This window comes from Ooceraea biroi, chromosome 5 (assembly GCF_003672135.1).
Source record: "Ooceraea biroi isolate clonal line C1 chromosome 5, Obir_v5.4, whole genome shotgun sequence".
In the NCBI taxonomy this organism is placed as follows: domain Eukaryota; kingdom Metazoa; phylum Arthropoda; class Insecta; order Hymenoptera; family Formicidae; genus Ooceraea; species Ooceraea biroi.
In genome coordinates this window covers 10,293,707-10,312,338 of record NC_039510.1, presented here as the reverse complement: position 1 = coordinate 10,312,338, position 18,632 = coordinate 10,293,707, and the positions used below count along the sequence as shown (strand labels likewise).

General features: G+C 42.1%; 1 protein-coding gene across 17 annotated transcripts in view; it reads left to right on the top strand.

The window, feature by feature from the left end:
- The window catches only part of LOC105281199 (TLD domain-containing protein 2), a 101,888-nt gene that overhangs the window by 56,276 nt on the left and 26,980 nt on the right, over positions 1–18,632 (top strand). For 9 of the 17 annotated variants that reach the window (XM_026969526.1, XM_011342261.3, XM_011342270.3 and 6 more), the window contains exons 2-8: positions 4,182–4,247; positions 5,458–5,564; positions 11,707–11,795; positions 15,268–15,496; positions 17,686–17,843; positions 17,929–18,318; positions 18,414–18,614. In XM_026969526.1, the coding sequence (XP_026825327.1) occupies positions 4,182–4,247; positions 5,458–5,564; positions 11,707–11,795; positions 15,268–15,496; positions 17,686–17,843; positions 17,929–18,318; positions 18,414–18,614 (1,240 nt within the window). Of the gene's footprint in view, positions 1–4,181; positions 4,248–5,457; positions 5,565–8,679; positions 9,675–11,706; positions 11,796–15,267; positions 15,497–17,685; positions 17,844–17,928; positions 18,319–18,413; positions 18,615–18,632 lie in introns of those variants that run through there. The other 8 variants (XM_020032221.2, XM_020032219.2, XM_020032218.2 and 5 more) reach the window with 3 other exon arrangements.

Genomic DNA, 18,632 nt, shown 5'->3' with positions numbered 1-18,632 from the left:
TCTAATCTTTTGATGATCTTTTTCTAACAGTTTGATAATCGTGATAATTAAAGATGCGCGATAACTTATTTAGTACACGATCAAGAAATAGTGCAGTAACACGTCGATCGAGTCGCTTGAAGAACCCGTAAAACAATGATATGGCTCGATACGAAGGAACGTTTCAAAATCAATATCGGGTGTCGCGTATCATAATGAAAAAAATGCTATAACCGTATAATAGCGTCATTATCGCCGGTGGCAATCACATCAGGGACGGCGATATTATCGTTCAGCGTACGTGAAATATCGTTTATTGCCCGTAAATCTTACGGGTGAGTATTTTCCGCGTACCGAGAAATAATAACGCGCGTCTGAAATAATAAAAGATTTCCTATATTTGCGGAACAAACGCCGTCTAATAAAGACTCGTCGCTTGGCGTGAAACGCTGAATTTGATTTGGATCGGACGTCAATGCTGGGAATTCGCGGCGTTAAACGGCGAAAGGATGTGATTCTGGCACGGTGCATGCCAATTAGGCAGCGCGCGACTAGTTGTGAAATATAGTAATAGGAAAATATAGAATTGATTCATCGTACGCGTAACTTTGCGATAGAATCTTTATATACGTGCTTGAACAAATAAACAGACATTTTCACTAGTTGCACCAGGCGTTCTGTACATCCAAGAATGGAAACGTGCAATTGCGACAAATTCATCTTTACGCACTTTGTGCATTTTAACAGTGTTTGTGTCGACACAATTACAAATTTCCATCTCAATCATTATACGTAGATGTATAAGTGTATGTAATACGTGGTATTCTGTCGAAAAATACGAGATTGTACAACTTTATTTATCCATCTCGATTAGGTATCGGAAAAAACGTTTCTCAATCATTTCGCTTTCTCTCTCTTTCTCTCTTCTCGCTTCTTAGTAAATGACGTGTCGTACATTTCCCATAGAAACGAGCGATTACGTGGAGCCGCATTAGGAAATAATCCCGGCGATCCCCACGTATAAGCGGCTTAATCCTCCTAATCGCGATTTTGCCGTAATGCTGCTCAATTAACGTCTATCGACAATGAGCTTGTCTTGGCCGGCGGTTTCGTCAGACGGACGATACGTGAATTCCCTGTTGTTGCGCACTGTCCGTTGTCCGAAGCCGAGAGGAGTCATCCTCGCGACGAGTAATCACGCCCGGGAAATGTCGAAACGGTTGCTCGTAACTCGTAGCTCGTTGCTCGTGCCACCTTTCTCTCTTTCGATGGTAGGCGCAATCTTTGTTCCCTCCACACAAGAAGCGTCCCGTTTACCGGTGGACGCACGTGATCTCGGTCACGCGGCACGACCGACAGTCGGGGAAATTGCGAGCCGATACATGTATGCGTACACGTACGCATAAAGCTTGATTGTTTGATGCTCGTTGATCCGAGTTGTGTTTTTATGTGAACGGTTACGTCATTATTATTGTTTTTCATGATATAATGCACACATACACACTATGATTTATGAAAAACAAGATATTTAAAATAACAAAATTTATGATATTTATCAATTCTGGACTGGACTCCGGCAACATTCGCGATACTTGATTTAGCTGTGCAAGATTAGCTCAGCTGATATACAGCTTTCTTAATATGCAACAGACACGGCATATCTTGGCGCCGATTTGTATTTTGAATCATCACGATAATTATACATATGTTAATTAACTATACAGAGAAAATTTCTGTCGAAAACATCCTTAAAGAATTCTTCTTTCATGTTCATATTACATGGTAGGTGTTAATCGGCTATTTTCAGATGTAAAATTGTGAAACCAAACAAGAAAAACAAAAAAACATTTTTCAAGCCGAGTTTTAAAAGAATTTGCTATTATATTGCATTGAGATGCCAAGAGTATTTTTCATTTTGGATAAAACTACTAATTATATTATGAGACTTTTTGCCACTCGGTTCCCCCATTCTTCCATTCCAATAAGCTATGCAATCTCGTTAATTAAATAGAAATCTAGAAGTTGTATCGATAGATTTGATGTACGAGGTAAACAATGTTTGGCAGAAATATCATAGGGATATATTCCAGCTCTCCAGCTCGAAAGGATTAAGAATAATTCCGATATTGCGTGTCGACGAGTAAATATTTCGGGATGCGATTGCATCTTATCGTAAGCATCGTGTTTTCGTTAGAGCACCGGTCGATTGGCTCAGATTACAGATTTATTATTTATATCCCGGATGGTCGAGGATTTTCGCAATACCGCGCGGATATTGATCGTCTTTCTCTCTCTTTCTCTTTCTCGATCTACGCTAATTTCATGACGAGTGAGACAATTGCGCCGCATTTTCGTCGTGCTTTGTCGTCGACATGAAAAAACGCGGATATGAACCGCGACACTGCAAAGTATTGCGTAAATGTTTGCTTCTTGGTGAGGTAATAATGTCCGCACGTGAAAGCGACGAGCGCGTAAACAAGAATCATCGAAATTGTGCCAAAGCTATTTATGCCTGTGCATTATACCTATTCACCTATATAGTTACTTGGACCGATAGAAACTGCGTGCGCGTTAGGCCATCTTAATTAAATATCGTCGTCTGATAATACATTTTATTCCGTTTCTCGATCGAAAAGTCGCTCGTCGCACGGTCATCATCGATTTCACCAGTGTCGGGACGGTGTTTGGACGACCAACTGTTAGCACATTGTGTAACGTAATATAATTTATATTAACAAATTATATTGATAAAATATATGCATTTCATATCACGCAATTGATATAAGATCCATGCAATTGCGCTGCCAAAAGAACATTGTACATCTAAAAGCATGATGCTACGTGGATATTTTCTGCGCAGCATTTGCGCATATGTTATAAAGTTCTGACATTTATTTTCTGCCGAAACGTAGAACCTTTTCTACTGCTTTTGTTCGGTGCGCACATACTCGTCTTGTAGCTCCACGCTCATGTTGCTTGCATTACAGCGGTAAGCGTCGGTGGAACAATCGCGAGTCTCTCAAAATTCCCTTGAACCTTCATGTAATGTCATTTCACCGTCATCGCTATTCATCATACTCATTATCAATGCTCAAGTAACTCGATATCCTTGTCTATCCGGCGTCTACATGCGTATCATGTTGCGGATCACAGAGGGGATCGATTTCTGCTGAGAAAGCATTGAAATGCGTCGGTGCGCTTCTAAGGGCGAGGGTGTGGAATTTCTGATGTCTGACTGGCAATCGCGTGATACCGCTTCGAGACGCGTCGCCAGTAACGAGCAAACTCCCTAGGCCGCGTTGGTAATCGAATTAAAACGTCGGATGCAATTAACGCGAAGAGACACAGCTTTCTGTGCACCATACGCGAGTGCACGCGGATGTTACTTCTCAAATTGACCGAATCAAGTTTGGTCGCTGGAAATTCTCGTGCCAAACAGACTGCACGTCCGCGATTTATGCGGCGCGGATCGCGACGCACGACACACAACTGCATGTGCATCCTACAATAGAATGCTACAATGCTATAGTACTATCGATATTTTTCTTACCATAAATCCGATTTGATTTTTCTGATTGTTTTGTTTTCGAGCTGCGAGCTTTCATAACGGATGCTTTTTACACAATGCTTATTTTATATTTATTTTCGTGGTTGCCGCATATCCTGGAATGATATTTCCACTCAAATCAAAAATATGCTTTTACGCGTAAAGTAAATGTTATTGCATATTTTCATTTATTTTCAATAAAAAAGAACGAGTTTTGGATATTTTGAGATAAATTGTTATGTTGTTCTCTCTCTCTTTCATAACGCACACAGCGAAATTTACGAAGTGAAAATTTGGTTTTGTTAGCACACGTGATTTATAGATTAAAATTATTCTGCGTAATATTGTTTTACGTAAACCGTGAGCAATGCGTATTACGGTATATACTTGTGATGAATCGCATGTTTCTACGTTGCAAGTTAAAATGTCGAGCACGCTTGGTCGCTTTATTAAATTCCAGAAAAGATTAAAATACTTTAAATATCTGTGGAAAATTGTTTCTTTTTCTATTCGAGTAGAAATCATTTTCCAGATATACGGCAGTTAATTTTCTTACGTTTTAATCTACCTGCAATTTGATTTTTTTTAAGCTCTCGCACACGTACATTGCATGTGTTCTCACCGCCCTTGTTTTGGATTGTTTGTTGCATCTCAGGTCCAGGCGAATGTCTCAGGATGTCACCTCGAAATCAACGGACAACCTCACGGCATCTTACTACAGGTATGCATAACACGCACATACTCACTTCATGAATTTTCTGTTATCTTTAAACTTTCACGGTACGTAAGTAAATGTTATAAATAGCCGCAACCTTATTAGTATAGCATAGTCACGTTAGCCATTCATGTAATAATGCATTCAAAATTACACCTAAAAAGCACGTTGCATGCCTTGCAACGCAATAACGCAAGTGAAGATACTTTTTAATAAATTCTTCGAGAACGTCTCGTTCTCATTGACGGTAAGTCTAGCAATAAGACGAGCGTAAAAGAAATTTATACGAGATCAATAATATCGACATGCACTATATCTCTTCGACGTCCACTCAAGTATACGTGTTTCTAAAAAGGACGCCGGAACGAGCTTGCTTCTTCTATAAATATCGACCGGAGATCGGATCTTGAAAGAGAGAAATCACGCAGCGCTGGAATGTTACTGGTCGATCCTGTTGCTACGATATAACGCAGGTTCATTCACCGACTTTTTCATTCATGTTTTGTTTGCCCCCGTTTCATGACGCGTTGCACTATGTCACGTTATTCAGGGCCATTTGCAGAAATTTCAACGGGCTTTATCTTCGTCGGCCACGCGCTCGTAGACTGTCCGACTTGCGGAGGTAACTCGCGCGGTGCGCATGGTTCGTTGCATCGTGAAATTGCGTTTTGTTATGGCGCCGCAAAATTGCCTCTACACCTGAGCGTTTACAAATAGTACCGCGCCAAACTATTAGCGTCTAGCACATGTACGTTCTGCGAGAATAAGTCGCCAGAGCAAGTGGACGCTCTCAACTTAATTTCAGACCGCGCCCACAACCTGATCCCATTTCAAGGACGTAAATCGCGAATAGAAATATCCTTGACCTATCACAATATAATCTTGGTATATTTTGTGCATTTGTGATCTTTCGTAGTGAACTTGTGACATTTCAATTATTTCAATTATGGTCTCAAATCAATATCTTGTATCCTTTTTCGAAAAATTTCACGTTTTCTTCAGTATCTTGCAATTTTGTAGAAATTGTGAGAGATTTCGAATTCATTTTGAACAAGTGCCTGAAATGGATTGCATCTCTCGGTATATCCTCGTTTTATTCCATCTCTTTCCAGCTATTTCTACAGATTCCACTTTGCTCAATCAAATTTGTTGCGCCACGAGCTTGGGATATCAACGAGAGCAAAGTTAATTAACGATCACGTTTACTCTATTACAGGAGCAAAAGCCGCAGCGTGGATCATGGATTTACGGCACCCTTCGATTTGGATTCTTTGCGGAACAAGGTCGAAGGACGCTTCGAATCTGTGGATAAGCTCTCGAAAGGTAAGCATACCTCATTATCTGAAACTGAAATAATTGTAAAGTTAACAGTCGGATTACGTGGAACTTGTTGACTTTGTATAGATTCCATTCATTCCGTTCGTTTCAAGAAAGGCATTAATGTCTTTTATAAGAGTATCATAAAAGATCATTATCTTTTTGTCCGGAGTAATATCGTACCAATCTTGAAAGTGCAGATTATAAATGCATAAGTGCGCGATTCACACTAAAGAAACGCATTTTTCTTACTACTGAAGGATGCGTCGTGACGTCTTTCTATTCCATTTAACGTACCGTGTCGTGTGGAGACAAGCGAAAAAACTATCCGTCAATGTCACGCGTATATTCATGTACTCAATGATTCGCGATACATATGCCATGCGGAAGTTCCGGGCGACGTCTCCAAACTGTCGAATCAAAGAGGTTGACCGTGATGACGCGGTCTTAGACGAACGAAGGTCTCGGGATCCCGGGCCGAGGAATCAGCCGCGCGCAACCTTACTCGGGCAAGTTACATTGACTTACTTTCTCAAAGTGGCACAAGAGTGCCACGTGTGATCGATCGCCCTATCTTGCGCATACTTTGAATCAACGCGCACTTTAATGAAGACTAATTAACGTGGAACTATTTGCGTGGGATTAAGGGATAAAATGATGCGATAATTGATGAAACAGTATTTCCGCTGAACAGAACGCACATCTGGATTATACATGCGAGTGGCAAAACGAGCAGTATGGGGTTTTGTCTGTGTTGTCGACTGCGGTTCATTTCTTAATCGGGATGAATAATTCAAGAACAATACATAATTTAAAAGTTTGTTTTCTTACGCAAGCTGGGACGATAGATTAATCTTTGAACGAACCTAATGTTTATCTATCGACTCTTTTACCGCGTGTACTGGTCAACGTTCAACTGCATTGAATAATAATTGTAAAACATATTGGAAAAGAAGAATACGACTTGACGTTTAAATATTTTAGTTTCATACATAATTTTTCTCATGCTTTATCTTATTATTTACGTGTACCTATATATTGCTTATCGCGTGACGAATGTAAATTCGAGAATAGCGTCTTAAAGCACTATCGTCCGAGCGTCGTGTTCCATTCTGCGCAAATGCAAAACTGCCATAGAAATTTAGATCCTGTCTCGATGGTTCCCTAATGTATTATAATAACTCCGATTCAAGCATGCAAATAACCCAGATACCAGCGTAAACATTTAAATCATGCGTCTGGTACACGTGGCGCGCGCGCGCGGCTTTAATGGGTGCCAAGGGTTCGCCAAAGGACAATTGTTTCTAACTATCGCTGGAAACTTATCTCATTACTTGCGCCAGCCGTATGCGAAATTGCACGTCTGAGAAATACTCTGATACTGAGAAATACTACGTAACTCGATAAAGATTCGATTCCGGATTATCGTAAATCGTTTTATCATAAACTTTTTTATCATTTTTGAGGCAATTTATCAAAATTGTATTAAACCGGTTTATATAATTATCTCAAATAGAATCATCGTTCAACATTTCATGTTATAGGTATTGATCATTAAATTTTATTCATTTTTTTCGGATTATATCGACTTTTGCGTTATTTTATTATTTATTATTATTACTATTTATTATTATTATCGATTTCTCCGTTTACCGATTTACTTTTCGAGAGGATTTCAATTAGAATTATCCCATAAGAAGAATAGTCTACCAAGGAATCGGAAGCAGTTGTACTCGACAACGCGATACAGATTTGCATCGACGTTTTTATCGAGGAGCACTCGGCGAATGTGCGCGCATGTGCAACTGTTTACATTGTAACGACACCGGTTGCGCATAGGCTATGCAAACGTTTATTTCTGATTACACGATGCACGAACACTCTATCAGCCTGTGAATACAAGTGAGACTACAAGGGTTTCTCGGAAGCGGCGAAGCCGGAATGCGCGTGGCGACGAACAAATAACGTGTCGGCGAAAACTTCTCGGCATTGACAAAAAGATATCCATCGTGATTTATAAACGTCTAATATCGCCTTTTTTTAAGCTTTAACTCGACGCGTGTTTGAATATTCCGCCTTATTTCTTTTAACGCAGCATCTACTGTATGACTAGACGAAATGAGCATGTCTAGCTCTCCATTACTCTTGAAACGACATAAGTGACATTGACGACGAAAATCGAGATTCGATCAGAGAGCGAATCCAGCGACGCGTTTCTATTTTAATCACGTACGGCGGCGGTAGTTTCCTGTTTAAAATAAGTAAAGTTGCAATAATATTTTCAGCACTATGCAGTGCCATCAATTTGATATAACGTGACGCGTGACGTGACGTTCAGAAGTAATAAAAAATTGCTTTATATATTTTTTATTTACATATTCGCTACAGCTCGATATGGTGACTAGCGTTAGAATATATCGAACGCATCTCGTCAGGTGTGACACAGCAGTTATCTGAACAATCCCTCGAAAATCTCTCGATACTTTTTTTCAACAAAGATGACATGATGAGGTCAAGCCTATCGCCAATCTGCATCAAGTTATTAATAGGACCTTTATCACTTAACGTAAGTTATCGCACTCCAAAGTGCCGATTCGTGAGAAAAGTTTGCGAAGCCGCCGCTTCGCGATCGGGATCCGCTCGCTCGGCGGATCGTCGATATCTCGTTCCGAGAATCCGCAGATTGATATTGCGATTAATCGTGATGGGCGTAATGCGTCGATGCTTCTGATAAGAAGCGCGATCGAATAGTCCCGCCAAGCGCGACGTCAGGCCGATGCATCATGGCGGCCGATGTGACACGAACGTCACAGCGAAGTCGGAGCCGAACCCGAAGTCGCGACTGCCGCTCGCCCGATGTCGCATCCGCTATCGCGATTCGCGAATGCTCGTCCTGCACCGTGCACGATCGACAAACGTCGGTGTCACTCGGTAGCCGGACACGCGACGATTGTCTCGCCCGATCGTTACCGAACGGCGACGGACGGGCCCGTCATCGGGCCCGCGTCCGCGCGCGCGTTAATCATTCACGTGATCGTGACACCTCTCGCTCACAGTTTCGCTCGTGCGCGGCTGACGTTTGCCTCGCCGGGGATTGCGAGCACGCTGACACGCAGCTGGATTCTCATTACGTTGTGCCGCATTATTGCATTATCAGCCTCGCGCGATAAGTGCTGCAAGCTCTGCCGTCGAACCGCGAACGAGCGACGCGATCTCGCCTTCGCGCAGTACGCTGCGGGACGCAGCTTTGTTGGTAAACGCGCGATCATCTAATTAAGTTCTCACGAGTTCCACGAGTATACGATCCAAGATCCTGCGCGCATTTGTCATGAAAACTTTCCGGTTTGTAGTTTGACGCGCGGAACGCGGACTACGAACCGCGTGTTGCGTCACTCGAATGCAGGTTCGTCGCAGAAAATCCGCCTGCGATTTATTACACTTCTCTCTTGGTCAGATCTTTGCGATGCGGGAACTCTTAATATATTCGTCATCATAAAGTGCCGATTATTACGTTTCGTTACGTTACGTCCTCGTGTATGTACAGATTGTGTTACTCTACCGATAACCGACGCGCAAAAGTTGTTGATAACAGGAATAATGCATATAGCAGTGAGACATGATTAGCTGTTATTGACTGTTGAACATCTGCGCATCAACTTCGGGATATAAACCGAGAAGTAGAAAAACATCGCTCTGTTTTCCACATTCCGCTGTAATTAGACTTCGCATCAAAATCGGATAACCTATAATATCAATTACGAACGGCAGTGTCTCCGTACGTTACTCCGCCGATTACCGACCAATCGGCGCGGCGGTCGGTGCGGGGAAGCATCAATCGGCGCTTGCGCAAATGGATTCAGTGGCAAACGGCGCCAGTTGGTTTGCGAGTTCTGAAACAGGACAACAAACTACGCGGCGATGATCCGCGTACAGCGATGTCGATGACGATGGAACTTGACGTTGCGGTAATGATGGGCTCGCAGTGGGAATACGCGGAATACGAACCGAGCAACGTTCACATCTACGAGAAGGAGTTTCACGACTATGTCGTGTATTACGTGGCGCAAGGGGATTCGCAGGTCTTCCTGAGCGGCCTGCAGCACTCCTCGAGTACAGGTATAACGCGGAAAATAAACGCGGCGGCGGGGCAGGGAGGGGAAGGGGGGGGGGAATTGTGTCGCGCGCAGCGGTGAAATGCTTTTAAGTGAGCACGCGTGTTTTACGACGAGGTGTAAAACCGCGCGCAACAATTCCGTCACCCGTCTCTAAGTCTCATTTTGTTTGCAGCCCGACGGTGTGGATTTGATTAATTTTAATTCTCCGCGCGACACAAACCTCGTTCCGAGAGCGAGGAAAATTTTTCTTTGCTGGTGAAAATCTCTCTTTTTCTCAACTTTTTGCAACGAATACAAATTCATTCTTGATAGATGTATAGGTTTGGTTAGCAGGATGTAACACTTGAATAAAGAGACGCTCGGAGCGGGATTTGAAGAATTGAAGAAGGAACTCATTCAGAGAGTCAGTTTGTTCCGCTTCTGTCGACCGTCCCGATCAATATTAATTAATTTCACACGTGCGAATCGGAATGACGGTCTGCGACGGCGACGTGTGAGACTGTCGGGCGATGAAATATGCAAATCTGTAGAAGCGTCGGATACACGTCACGCCGACCTGCCCGGTTAAAATAACGTCCACGCCGACGTTATTGCACAATGGCGCGAATTAAACATCGGTTGAAATTGAACAAAGTGTCTGAATCATTTATCGAAGGTCACGGAGAAAAACAAACCTTTCAGATCCGTCGTCCCGCGCGAATCTTTGTTACTCTTGTCACGCTCACTTGTGCAACATAATAGAGAAAATGTATTGTTATTCCCTCGACCGTCGCGACGGGTAGTAGGAATAGAAATAGTAGGCCGTTCAATTATGATATATGCGTAATCTGACATTGGCGCTTTTAATAGCGCTTGCAATTATACCAATCACGCGCTCGTTAAGTTACGCGCGCAGCCTGGATTGATTTTTCAAAATATTATATAATAATATTTCACACTCGGTTTTGGTAAAATCAATTTTCTCAGCCGAGACTCCCCTTGTCTCTCTTTAAACCGATCGATATGACATGTAATTCAATCGAGAAGGTTTAAACTTGTGTCGGCGTTACGTTTCGTGGATGATGTAGGTAATTAAGTGATTAATTAAATAGATAATGAAATTTATTAAAAGAACATTTTCGCATCATCTTGCCGAAGCAACAAGATGGGCTTCAAAGGAACGCGAACTCGAAAAACATTGCGACGACGACGTGAGGAGCGTCACGTTCCAATCTCGTTTTTCTATTGCGCTTGTTTTCAAGTGTTGCGCGATGTCCGGGTATACGCTACCGAGCGAATGTTTTAAGTTGACAATGATTAACCGCGTTTGCCCAGCGCGTAGCTGGGTTCACCCCCCGGAATGACTTTTGCGTGAACCGTCACGTGGCTGCTGCTTCGTTTATCATCGGGTCGTCTGTGCGCTCGCCGTGGTGCAACCGATTGCACTGACGGTGAGTAATGCAGCCGGGTAGGCGGATCGCAGAAATTAAATTTAAATTTACTTATCTCCACGAATGTGAGAGACACGTAATCTCGTGTATCGTGATAATTTTTCCACTTTTTTCTCCCGTTTTTTCTCTCTCTCTCTTTCTCTCTCTTGACATTGATAACAGCGATTGACTTTGATACACCGACTTGATAAAGGTTCGCTGTTGTCTCGGAAAAATATTTCGTTGCGCAAATGACGTACGTGTTTTTTACGTTATATTTATCTGCATTCTTGGCAAAGTAATGTTTTATTTATCTTCGTTACATTCTCATGACAATAATGTATTATCTCTCGGTTACTGCATTACGTTGTTTGAAACTTATCTAAACTTACTGAGGAAATAGGATGAATATAAATTCTTTCCTCCGCTATCTCTTGGCATTACGAAATGAGTGAAAATAATCTAGATTCCAATTCTTGCAAATGCTCCGCTACGGAGTTTTATAAATAAAGTGAAATACGATCATGAGATAAATGCATATGTGTCTTACATCAGAGATACTTTGTTTATCAACACACCGTTCAAGGACGTAACGTGACTTAATAAACTGCTTCTTCTGCACAGACTCCGATAACGAGAGCAGAGATGGTTCCACGACGCAGGAGAAGAAGCACGGTCGCGTCTCGCAGCCCATTAACACCATTGCGTACACGGTAAGTGCGTACATATGTATGGTGGTAAGCGCCATAATTGAGTGCATATTAAGCTCTGGTATGTGACGATGCACTTGCACCATGCCAACAGGCAATCGAGAGCCGGGGCAAGACGATTAGGTGCCAAGGAGAACGAATGTAACCTTTGCTCGATTGTATAAATATCCGCGATCCTTCCAGCGTATAAACACGTGGCATAACGTAACTATTTGTTCGTCGCGTAAGACGGAAATATTGAACTACGGTTTCTGAGATTTTATTATGATTTTATTATGAATACGTAATGAGTAAAACTTATTGATATAAGAAAACAAGAATCTTTTTATATAAGAAAAAGTCTCGGCTAATTATAACTAAAATATAGCTGCGATAAGACCTAACGGGATGTGGTGGAATAACGAGCGTTACGTGTACGTTGCAGCTTGAGTTTTTCTAAGGACGCAGTCTCCGCGTCATTTCAATTAAAATTGTTTAATACAGTACTACGACAATAATACGGTACTTTTTTGAACCGTTACGCGACTTGGAAGACAAACACGCGTAATTTTCTCAATTTTCGTATAGTCGTATAGTTTTACGATAAATAACGATACGATGAAACTTTTGATTAAAAATGTTATTTATCACATATTTTGCATTATTTCCTATGCAACTGTCGAATCGATCGCCAATTTCGATTACCAATTTCCATACGTGTTACACAGGCCTCGAGGGAAATTTCTCGACCGAACGGCACTTCAGGAAGAAAGCATCCTTCTATCTCGCTTCCTTATAACCTTAACCCGTTCCTAATTCTGTGAAAGGCACGCTCCAAGGAGTGCAAGTCCGCGACGTTTATCCGATGAGGAAATGGAGTTGTTGCACAAGCTGCACTTCCTGGTTCCCTCCGGAGCGAATAGAGCAAAGTGGAGTTTCGGGGAGTTTGAGGTAGTCTAGCTTGATGCCATCATGGTGCATTCCATTCGATCCCCTTCCGGCAACTTTGGCGGAGATCTCAAAGTTCCTTTCTAGCAATAGGCAGGAAAGATCGTTAGTAATTTAATCTTACGTAACGTAATCTAAACTGTATGTATAAAATTGTAATCAGTGTGTGATACAAATTTCTGAGCATTGATTGTGTTTTGAATCGATGAGATGTATTAGTATCATATTAGCATCACACGTGTCAAACATTTCTTCAAGATTAGCATATCCTGATACAATTAATAATAGCGAGAAATAAAAATGTCTCAGGATTTAAAAAAATTTTAATCTCCTAGTGAAGTTGACGATTAGTAATTCTCAGCAATGAAATCGCTGTGGCCCGTAGAATTCCTGTCGTGATAACCACAGTGGTTGCAATTCCTGCTCTCTATTAGAGCTCAACTTGTGTTACTCGTTCTGACTTCTTTGCAACCCGTTGATCGATCAACGTTGACAATCTGATAATTTCTTCCATCTTTCCCCAGTCAGCGATTCCAATTATACCTATCGTAATCGCATACGTTGAAAAATGACAATTTCGTTTTTTTATCACACAAGAAGGTGCAACGGTGCGCGGTTAGCAGACGACAGTCTGGCAACCCGCGGCTATAGAGGCAGATCGGCGAGATGAGAGATGAGAGAGGAGCAGAAAGATGAGGATAACGGGAGTTTTGCTCTCGCTCGCGAGAGATTCTTCGTGGTCCGGTAGCTCTCAGCGAGCGAAAACAAAGATGAGGACTATAAAGCCACGGCTAAAAGATGCGGAAACTGAAACAATGGCCACCTCGCTCGCCTTCTTGCTCTTGGCGGTTTCCGGAAACATCCCTCTCTCTTTATCCCCTTTTCTCGTCTCGCCGCTGCTGTCGCTGCTACTTTTTCTCTGCCTTCCTCGTCAGCTTCATCACTATGATTCTCGCTTTTTGCCAGTTTTAATCGATCTTTCTTTTTCCTCCCTCCGTCTTTTTCAACCGCCCACACGTCTGATCTTTGCCGATGGAATAGCCGTTCTCTTTCTCTCGTTCGGTCGCACCGGTCGACGCGAACGGGAGGAGAGGCCTTGATCTAATCTCGATCGTCCTGTCCGGAATCAAGGATATCGAAAGTCGATAGTAGGATGAAAACTGTATGAATAATATTCTGTGTTCAATTATTTAGAAAATAATTCATTATCAAAGAGAAAGATTCTTGCAAATAAAAGATACTCGAAAAGGTATAAAAAAAGAGTCTCTTAATAAGATGTATCAATTATAATAACAAAATACCTTTCAGAAGAGATATTTTATATCGGACATTGAAGGAATAAGAAATAAAAAATTGTTAAAGCATTATCAAAGTAATTATTTGTAAAATCTATCAAGGAATTACTGAGGAAATTACGAAAAAGTAAAATTGTAATAATAAAAATCACGTCTGGAAATTCCATTTGAAAATAATAAAAGAGAGCACGGTTGCAACGTACGTAAGCTCTCTGTCAAAAAATTATGTTTTGTGTTGGACTGCTTCAGAAATAAATAGCTTAATTGCTCGTACGAGCAATTAAGGCTCAAGCTCTAGGGAGACTTGACTGAAAAAATGATAATAGCGAAGCAAGATTCCTGTGTCACGGTACCTAATGGAATTACGAGGGCACTCGGGAAGCGGTAGACAACGCGCAATTGAAGAGAGAGGGTTGAAGTGTCGCGGAATAATTAACGAATTTCCCGGCGGGACATAAATCGCGTTTTAAACGTTGGAGACCCTATTTTCCGTCGGTGTTCGTGGAGAATTGCGGACTCCGTCGGTGAGATTAGCGTCCACTCGCGCGAAGATGAGCTTTTTAATTGAATTATACCGACCCTGTAGCCCCGGCAAAGCCTCTTCAGGAAGAGAGCAATCGCGACAAATAGCTCGGTCGCGCCACATCGAAGTAATATTGTTGCGTCTCTCAGAGTCTCCTTTGCAGGTCGTTGCATGCAAATTTGCAAGAAGCATACCGCGCAGATCAACCGCGTGTCGAGGTTCTTTTTCTGAGAAATTCAATTTTCCATTTGGCCGATACTCTCCAGCGCACGATTTCTGCCGGCTTATGTAAATGAGCTAATGATCTCATATATGCTATTACGGGCGCGTATGCGTAGGAAAACAGATACCGGAGAGAAACTCGGGTGTGTCCAAAGAGCAATGAAGCAACATTCTATTGTATCACGCGGTTCTCTCGCGGTCGAAAAAAGATCTCAGATCGATAAGCGATTCGGAATATTCGAGGATTTCATTAGAAATTCCGCACAGTTTTATTCATGATGATAAATCAACTTTAAATCGTTTTACATTCGCTGACCAACCATTTGAATGATTCGATTAAGAACGTTGAAATTTACGGTCCATGGCGAGCGCAACGAAGGGGATGACATTTGCTCGTAGTACGCGCGAGATACGTAAAAAGCGTTAGACGTAGGAAGAAAGTAATCCCCTCGAAGGATCACGTTTCCCGTTGAGACGCTTAATGATATGTTTGTTTCCGTAATTACAGGTGGGTGACAGGGACACACTCACGTCGGTGGCGGCGCGATTCGATACGACGCCGTCCGAGCTGAGCAAATTGAACAGGCTCGGAAGTACTTTCATTTATTCCGGCCAACAACTGTGGGTGCCGGCCAAAGGAGAAGGACGACCGGGAGGCGGATCGACCACCGATGCTCCTAGTCCTGATCCTTGCCACGACCACGAGTCCCAGGATGACCTACCACCCGAGGAAAAAGGTGATTCTCAAGTGACATTTTATTTAATCCTTAATCCGAGGGAGAAGAAGGGTGCCGAGCCCCACTGGAGTATCAGGAGCTGTTTGCCGAGACCAAAGTCTTTGAGCTCAGATTCAACGAACAATTGAGCTTACAAATCTCGTAACCTTAATCGCCTTTCACGAAAATGTCGCGAAAACACTTCAATATTTTAACTTAGCAAGTCTCTACGCTTTAGAGCGCTGTATAAGTGATCGAATCATTCAGCCATTTATTCCGACCGGACGCTAAATCTTTACCGCTCGGTTACTCGCGTGGAAAAAGGAAACACACTGATATCTTCTAAAGTGTGTTTACATTAGGTAGAGAGTTGACACAGTCCAGACCATCGAACGAAAGGCCGTCGAAGGACGATTCGCTCTTTTTTCCTCCTTCTTTGTGACGTAACGCGCACGGGGGCGTCCAATTAATGGCGATTTCATTCTTATTCCTATCAGATTCGGCCGACTCGACGATCCGCGGACGACGACGTATCGTCCGTGGTCCTATATCCTGTTGCGCATTATGCTAATACGTAAGACAGATTTAATACACGCGTAGCCGTGCCGGCATGAATAATGTAGCAGCAGGATTCGTAGAGGAGCTACGCCCGGGCGTGTGCGTGATACGCGCTAGATTAATTCACCTGGCTAAATACATGGAAAAAAGAAGTGGAATATCGGATATTATCTGTCTATGTACGACGAAGTCGTCTGCTCGAATGAATATTAATGCACCGCGTTAACGTGTCTCCAAGAAATCGATACAGACTTCCATCGTGAACGCTTTTGATTTTTCATCTGTTATTCTGAAAACAGAGATCTGTTCCGATTTTATAAAAATTTTCTAAAAAAGAGTTGGTTGGGAATAGCCAAAGTCGAATATAATTTAGAAGTGATTAACGTGATTGATAATGAATGATTTTAAAAAATGTACAAAGATCGAGTATGCGGACTTGAAAAATTAACGCGTAAGATTTTTCAGAATCTTGAAGAAAAGAGACAGATTTAGAGATATGAAACAGATGTTTCAAATTGAGTCTCTTTCTGCGACTGTGATAACGACATAATCAGTCGTAATATACATATATTCGTACGTAAAAGTATCTAATTTTTTATGATTTGATAATTGAAATTGTAAATGATATGTAAATGATTATATAGCTTATGAAAATGATTAGCTAATTTTCATATCGTACGCGCATACGAGAATAACTTAATGCTTATAATAAAGCGACACGCGAAACTTGATTTCTGACGTTACACAATTTCGTGATTCACTGTTCCACTAAGCGGACCAATAGCTGAGCAGATCGTTATGCACACTTGCTCAAACATAAGGTTTACGTCTTCTTCAAAGACAATCGTTTTGCCGATCACCGCCGTCGTCATATTGCACTAGTTGCGTTACAACGTGAACCACATACACACGCGATCGCGACATTCGCGCAGCTTACATCGCTTTTTGTAATAACGACATGGAAGGAAGAGGACGATACTGAACGTGATTGTAGTTTATCGTAGATTTATCTTCCGTAATCTGTGATTCGAGTGGGGTCGGACACGGAAAACTCAATTACATCACGAACGTAGTTTGGCGACATATGTGCGTGACACAACGGATAAAAGCTGAAGAATCAGTGAAAAATTTGGTACGAGATTAAAAATTGTGTCTAAGATCAAGACAAAATGATTGAGAATGACTGAAAACTTTAAACATATGGATGGACGAAAATTCAATAATTTCGGAATATTCCATCCATCGATGTTACGTAGTATCATTTCTACCATTTAAAAATATTTTATGTTATCAATTCCGGCTGGCTGGAAACGGATTTCATTTCATAGACTTCGTGCAACGTTGATAGGATTTAAATAAGTATCATTCCTTACACAAGTATCTCGTAAAAACATTATCGTAAAACATTATTAGACAACAACGGAACGCTGTTCCGTTTTGTAAAACGATAAAGCGAATCAAGATTGTCATCATTAATCACTGACTGCCTGAAATTAATCAAGATTAAGCTTGTAGTACTTGTTATAGCATAACATTTTACGACAATAAGTGATGCAATTAAAAATTGTAGCTTTCGTAACACAGTTCGTAATCGTCAGTAATGCGCGTATATTTCGCAGTCATTTTTTCAACGCTGACTCTGGATTTTGCAGAACTCTTGGACAACCTGAGACCAGTGTCGCCAAAGCCGGGCCACATGGAGCGTATAAAAACACCTCTCGGAACTTCCGGTGCAGCTACGGATGAAGATGAACAGCCGTTTAGAGAAAGATTCCTAAAGATTAATGTCAGGCATATTACGGATGGTCAGGTAATGCTCTCGATCATTTTTACGTACGTACAAAAATCTTGTTTGATAATTTTAATATTATATAGACGTTGATAAATTTTTCTAGGGCGTAGTTGGCGGTGTACTGCTAGTCACGCCAAATGCAGTCATGTTCGATCCGAACGTGTCCGATCCTCTCGTCATCGAGCACGGTGCGGAATCTTACGGGGTGATCGCTCCGATGGAGTTTGTGATCAATGCCGCGATTTATTACGACATCGCTCACATGAGAGTCTCCCACGCCGAATCCGGTACACTGGACAAGAAGCCTGAGATCTACTACATGAAGAAGCCCCAAGCGGATAGTCATAAATGTCAATCTCCGGGCAAGGACGAGAATTTCCCTGAATTGGCGGGCGACGACAGCGAGAGCGTATGCAGCTGCGCCGAGAGAGACGGCGACGCTTTTCCGAAGGCCTTTGAGCGAGAGCTCGTCACTCCCACCAATCTCCAAAGCGTGCGTATATTCTTTTGCCGTATTGACGACGTTTCGTTATGTAAGGTGAGGATAGGATACGATAGGATGTAACGAATAAATGCCGTTCATTGCAGGAGGAGAATTTAACCTCGACCAAAGACAAAGAGAAGGAGAAGGACAATGGCGACAAAGAAATTTGCGGTGGCGGCCAGGCTAGTAGAACGTTGGAGGAACGCAGGCGTTCCATGCTTGATCATCATTGGGCAGTTCCTAGCAAAGATCGCGGCACATTCTCCGTGGATGATGAGCAGCAGGATTCGCTGAATTCTGATAAGGTAATTATCTCTCGATCC